The following is a 6,445-nucleotide window of genomic DNA, read 5'->3' on the forward strand; positions in this document are numbered from 1 at the left end:
CGTCGGGGCGGCACCTGGGTGAGGAGCCGGGCGGCGGTAGGGCGGGCAGCGCGGCACCGGGCTGCTGGTGTTCCAGACCCTCATGTAACGCGCTGCGGCGCAGGAGGCTGTGAAACGCTTTTCCTCCCGGAGTTTCCACACAGCTGGATGTTTTAAGCGATCATAAAGGGTTCCTTCAAGTTCCTGTCTACCTATGGTCAATATAATTGTTTTAAAAACAATGTTACCTGCTTGAGCTTTGCTCTTTTGATAGCACGCAACACAAGTTTCAGTTCAGAATAGCTGTAACAATCACACACAGCAAGTCGCAGACCAGCAACCTGGCTGTTTTTACTGTAAATGTTCCCTTTCTCTATGTCCGATCATAACCAAATTTGTAACTAGCCTTACATTTAGGAAAAAAACCCACACCCCTCTACCACAACCTTTGCTGTTACACCCAAGGAAGGTGCCCTCAGCAGAACCCACACACACAAGCGGCTGTATTACAGACTGACTTCAGCTGCACCTCTAATATCTCAACAAACCAGCTTTCCCTGAAACCTGCAATTTCTTCTGGGGAAAAAAAAAAAACCAACTTGTTTCAAGTTGACAATTAAGGAAATTTAAGCCTTAGGGCTGCACAGACGACGGGTTCCATTCAAACCGGCATCGCCTCTCGCTACACTACGACAAACATCAGGCATTTCCATCCAGCACAGCTCAGCAGACTTGGTACTGCACAATGTTACCTGCAGCGATGGTTCCTGACCCAATTGCTACAACAGCAAATCTTTTGTTACTCTTGCAGGGCAGAAAGATCTAGAGATCCCCCGGCCATGCAGATTACTCTTAATCCTTGTTTTCAAAAAAACCAAAAAAAACCAACAAAAAAAAAAGAACAGGCTGATTTTCAGGGGTATTCCAGAGAGATTTCATGCAAGATCAATCTTTCAGATAACTGCTTCGCATTAGTGGTGTCTACGTAGGGTGTGCTTTCCGGGCGTAATGGGTAAAGTAAGAACTCAAAGATCTCGCAAAGGGCGCAGAAGAAGCAAGCCTTTATCCTTGCAGACCGTACAGAATCAAGTACTGAAAGAACCGTTTACATGGAAGAGTAAAAGCACACAATCTGCCAAGTGCAGCATCGTTTCCATCACAGGAAGGATGCCTTTCCCAGTACCGTGGATTACTCCAGTTCCCCTGGCCACTGGGCTTACAGGATTCTATTGCTGGAAAAATTATCATTTAAAAACTAGTATCCAGTGTCTCAGTCAGGAAAACACTTCCGATGACACGGATGAGTAGCGGAAGACAGCCTGAAGCAAAAGCTGCTCAGACCTACCATATCCGATACGGCTGTAACACTTATTAGCCAAGAGCGGCTCGTTTTTACAGTAACCTGCTCCGAGAATGGCTCTCGCCTACAAGAAGCCTATTTGCTGCATTCTTCAGTTCAGAGCTTCTCCTTTCCAGCAGCCTCCAAGATCCCTTCCCTTTATCTGTCCCCGCCCTTCTAAATATGGTGGTCAAACATGCACCCAGCTGGATCCCTTGTGCTCACTGACACTTGATCCTCTAAACGGGACAGTCTCTGTGTCTGCACATCAGTCCATGAGGTGTGAACCAGTCCATTCAACTCTTAAAAAAAATAAATGCCATCCCTTCTGAAGTTTTTTTTACCATGCAAGTACTTCGGGAAGGCAGCTGCAGCTGGCATCAGACTGCAACTTCAGCTTTTTGAATGACTTCTTCCATGCGCTGGTACCAAGGCTGAATCTTGGTGTGAACCATCATGTCGTCAAAGGCTTCCAGCCCCTCCATGACTCGGAGGACCCCATACACCGCCTGTGCCAGAGGATAAAGAATAGAACAACACTGAAAGAGTCAGCAATGGAGAATGGCTTAGGGTACAGTAAGTGTCTCAGTAGCCTAGCCAGTAAGGATCTTTCCCCGTCCTGCCATCTACTCCACCACTCTGATTAGCAACGAAGACTGAATGGCAGGAAGACAGGTAAGAATGTTTTCCCATGAGGTAACAGTACGAAAAGATCAGGATCTACGTGCAGTTATGGGGCAAAAGTTAATCTCATCTCTGCATCAAGCCCTGGTGTGAAATGCTTCACTTGCATTCCCAGGAGAACTGCTAGTGCAGGGGATGAATCCTGCTCCGCTCTGCACTGCTGCCTCCAAAGGAAACCCCAGCAGCACTGAATGTAATAGAACCTGTGCAGGTGTGAGGCTTTATTCACCAGCATTCAGGAGCCAGAGCAGTGTCCTGGCTTATAATCTGCTTTTGTCATGCTTCCACATGATCTGTAACATCCACCTGCAGAAGGGATGTGCAGCTTCCATCTTAGGGAACATTCTCTGGAGGAAAATACCAAACACAGTCCTGTGTGACAAATTCTAAGTCCCCTTCACATGGGAATTGTATTATTGCACAAAAGACATCAACAACGTATCTCATGTAACTAGCCTTCTCTGCCTATATTGGTATTAACCATTTCACACAGATGAGCAACTGGGTAATCTGCAATACACCTAACAATAAATGCAAGAATTAACCCCTTACCAAGTCAGCAAGGTTCGGCTGGGTTCCACCCATGAACAGTCGATGTTTACCAACAGCTTTTACCCACTCATTAACTGCTTCATACAAGTCTTCTCGGACATTATCTTGAAGGTGATGTCTGGATAAACAGAAGAAATAGTTTGAAGACACCAATTTGTCTCTTTAACCTTGTATCATTTCTAATCTTATACACTGGTCTTTGTCTGGGAATTAGGAAGGTATTTGAGAGCGAAGGGGGCAGTTACTGATCAAAGAGTAGATGACTAGAGGTCAGTACCTCCAGTTAAAGAAGTACAGCTGTTACACCGGATTAAATGATTTGGTTTAAAACACTGAGGTTCTCCCCTTTGACATCTGGGGTTCACAGCTAAGGAGTTAAGGAGCTATTCCTCTTGTGCATGGTGCTCAGCAGTACCAACCTCTTTTTCAGCCTCTTGCTAATGAAGAACATTGCAACAGCCCCCATGTACTTGGCAAAGAAACCTTCCACAGTGCCAAACTTTCCCTCGCGGACAATGTAATCAAAAGATGCCAAGGCTTCTCTGGGGGTACGGTAAACATTGGGGGAGATGAGGTGAACAAGCCAATCGTCTGCCCATTTTCTCCATTTCATTTCTTCCCTGCAAGCATTCAAAAGAAAGAAACTTTTCAGTGAATGAGGCGCAGATTGCAGGGCTACAGGAGGCAGGCAGGATCACTGTGGCATTAGTCAGAGGTTCTACCAAGGACAAATGTGTGAAAAACTCCTGCCCAGCCTTGTGCTCTGGTGACCTCTCTGAAATGCATTCAGGATCATTATCTTTGGCAAGGCTCCTCCAATCTCAAACTAAAATTAAGACTAAGATAGAGCTCTATCTTATCCTCCCAATATGAGAACTAAAGCAGAAAGGGAAGCCAGCGCTCCATACCACTCCCCTGCAACATAAAGGAAAGGCCAAGAAGGAAACTGGAGGCAGCTGAAGGCTAGCGTGACCATAATGGTGGTAACTAGGCTATCTAACAGCATTGTTTCAAGTTATGTAAGAAACACAGCAAAACCACTCTAACTGCTGAGGTTTTAAACACTAAGGGGAGTGTGACAGGATTTGTCAGCGCCAGCAGCATTTTATATCTATACCACCCCTGAGTACATCTGGAAGAGGCTGCGACCCCACCTGAAAAGCCCAGAGACTTAAGAGCACTTACACTCTCACTTCTTTGACAGGATAGACTCGCTTTGTCTCCTTCTCATCCAGCATAAGCCAGTATTTATTCCCATACTCAAATACCTCCTTGCCTTGCTCAGTCACAGTTTTCATAGGAGGATAAAAGGACACAATCTCTTCTAAGCTATTCCTCCTGTGGACAGAAACACAATCAGCACCCAATCTGGTTGTACAATGAGCAAGATCAAAGGACGGATTCAGAGATACACACTTTAAAATGTATTATTCTAAAAATACGTGCACAGTGTTCCAAATTCTATTTGAAATAAATTTTGAACAGAGACCGGAACAGCTACTTGCAAATAACTATTATTAGTGTACATATCTTTCTGTGTGTCAGAACAGAAATTTTTGCAGGCATAAAACTAACTACCACTCTCAAGCACTTTAGAGCATGGGCCTAAAGGACAGGGTACAGGCACAGCAGGTTCAGTTCATTCTAGATGTTATAACTGGCTAATTGTAAGCTTAGTTCCAAGACTAATACCAATCCACGTTTAAGAAGGTTTTGTGCAAAGAGAATCTCATAAGTGAAAAAGAGTAGTTCTGAAAGGTAAAAGCTTTGCTTCACTGCATACACATCAGAACATACAGAGGTGCCATCCACATTATCCCAGCTAGGCTTGGATCAGCTAGCCCAAACACCCAGAGCTTCAGAGACCAAGATCAGCAAGATACTTATGACTGACTCCAAGAGACCCTTCTCAATCTCTAATTTGCTAGGGCCATTCGCATTCAACTCTTCTCCCATCATCCTGCTTTTCTTACTTGGAAATGAGATAGGTCTTTATTGCACTGATGATCACCGAAGAGTCATTCAATTGCTGGAAAACAGAATTAAAAGAAACTTTTAAAAGAAGTTGGTGAAATTGGAAAGGAAATTCTTCAAAACCTTTTCCCCTGCATGCTGAGGCTCCAACTTAGTACTGCAGTTCCTTTTCCTCCTGGGCATTTCCACAGGAGTCCCTGCACATCTGAAGACAGCCCTACATTCAGATCTCTTCTGTGAGCGTTTCAGAGCATCACTTCAAATTTGCCTTTAATTCTCACAACAGAGGACCTGAGGGCCAGGTACACATGCAATACTAGTGGGTTTTGGATTCAGGCTCTTGGCAGCGATGGAGAAAAGCAACACTAGCATAAATATAAGCCAAGCTGAATCTTCAGTGTTCCTGAGATCTCATCCTTTTCTCACAAAATATAAGCAGTTCCCATTACCGCTGGTACAAATTATATGACCTGTGTAAGGGCTGACAGAAGCTAGACAATCACTGGATTATAGAGTCACTACATAAACAACATGCCTTGCAAGAAAGGCCAACAAAAAACTCTAATAAGGCCAAGGCATTGGCAGCCATGAAGCAAGAAACAAATCTCAGGCTCTTGAGAGAATAAAAGATGATTTAAACATTATGCTGCATGTGATAAACCACAGAGACATGACAAAGACAGCCTCCAAACCACTGCTTGTGGGAAAATGAAGCTTTCAACACAGTAAGACTTACCAGAGGGCTTCCAGCATTGGCTAGCAGGATAGGCACCTTTCTGTAAGAAGAGAATTTGATCTCTTTCCTCATTATTGGGTTCACTTCCACAATTTCATAGGGCAGTCCATGATAATCAAGAAAAGCTCGGACTTTGCTGCAGAAAGGACACGTTTTATACTGGTAGAGAGTGAGCTGCAGGCTCCCTGCAGGCAGCTGGGAAAGGAAGAGACCAGAAGCTTCCATTTTCCACTAAAAATATAAATATTACCTTCCTTCCACCCTTATTTTTGTCATGAAGTCACAGTCATTGACATTTGGTTTCAACACCTGATCACCAAAATATCTTGGCTAACAAATGCTTTCTTCAAATGGCATCACAAATATTCACCTTCTATCGGAACCAAATACCTGCTTTTCTAAACATCTATGTAATCTGCTGGAAATTCCTACTCACAGACAGAAAAAAAGAAATCCAGACAGTTTACCCCTCTACACAAATTCTAAAGAAAAACACAACCACATTTTAATCATCTTTAAATGGAAACCAAAACAGCCTTTTCAATTATTTTTTTACTCCAAAACAAACCCTCTGTTGAGGCCAGAGAGCGAGGAGATCAGAAAGAGAGTTTGCTGTTGATTTTAGGCACGTATCTGCCCAAATTCATATTCCTGGGATTAACCAACCTGTGCACAACTGAGAAAAGACACAGAGAACTTGGGGTAGCACAAACAGTGAGGCATAAGGTGAGAGATGCTTCCCAACGCTGCTATACTTCAGCGATCTCACAGACCATGCCAGCCATTAGTCATATATTGTAAAACAAGTTAAGTCATCTCACTTTGCTTCTCATTTGCAATTTATTGGGTTACACAACCCTCTATGGGTGCCGGGAAAAAGCAACAATGCTAACAGACAATGCTGCTTCACATCTCCAGCAAGCTCTTGCTTTCTGACAGGCATTCCTCACAGCTCCTCAAGGAGAACGCGGCCGGGGCCTCCTTTACACAATTTTAAGCGGTTTCCTCACCGAAACCGGAGCAAAAGCAGCCCCTTGGTCCGCAGAGCGGGAAAAAACCGCGCTCTCCCCGAAGCTCTTGTGCCAGGGGCTCGCCCCTGCGGCCGGGCCCGGGCCTCGCCAGAGCTCGGAGGCGAGGGAAGGGAAGGAGCCCGGGGAAGCACACGGGGACGGAGGCGGCAA

The 6,445-nt window shown here is 44.7% G+C and overlaps 2 protein-coding genes across 3 annotated transcripts in view; both read right to left on the reverse strand.

The window, feature by feature from the left end:
* Positions 1–1,685, reverse strand: part of ODF2 (outer dense fiber of sperm tails 2) — a 21,356-nt gene extending 19,671 nt beyond the window's left edge. Inside the window, exon 1 of the mRNA XM_035890383.1 lies at positions 1,663–1,685. Within this exon, the coding sequence (XP_035746276.1) occupies positions 1,663–1,665 (3 nt within the window). The 5' untranslated portion in view covers positions 1,666–1,685. The remainder of the gene's footprint in view (positions 1–1,662) is intronic.
* The window catches only part of PTGES2 (prostaglandin E synthase 2), an 8,421-nt gene extending 1,982 nt beyond the window's left edge, over positions 1–6,439 (reverse strand). The window contains exons 1-6 of one of the 2 annotated variants that reach the window (XM_035890415.1): positions 5,265–6,439; positions 4,528–4,583; positions 3,740–3,892; positions 2,974–3,174; positions 2,555–2,672; positions 1,663–1,827 (exon numbers count right to left, since the gene is read on the reverse strand). In XM_035890415.1, the coding sequence (XP_035746308.1) occupies positions 1,699–1,827; positions 2,555–2,672; positions 2,974–3,174; positions 3,740–3,892; positions 4,528–4,583; positions 5,265–5,489 (882 nt within the window). In that variant the 5' untranslated portion in view covers positions 5,490–6,439 and the 3' untranslated portion in view covers positions 1,663–1,698. Of the gene's footprint in view, positions 1–1,025; positions 1,828–2,554; positions 2,673–2,973; positions 3,175–3,739; positions 3,893–4,527; positions 4,584–5,264 lie in introns of those variants that run through there. The other variant, XM_009634722.2, reaches the window with a different exon arrangement.
* Between the last annotated feature and the right edge of the window lie 6 nt (positions 6,440–6,445).

This window comes from Egretta garzetta, unplaced genomic scaffold (genome assembly GCF_000687185.1).
Source record: "Egretta garzetta isolate BGI_Z169 unplaced genomic scaffold, ASM68718v1 scaffold190, whole genome shotgun sequence".
Classification (NCBI taxonomy): domain Eukaryota; kingdom Metazoa; phylum Chordata; class Aves; order Pelecaniformes; family Ardeidae; genus Egretta; species Egretta garzetta.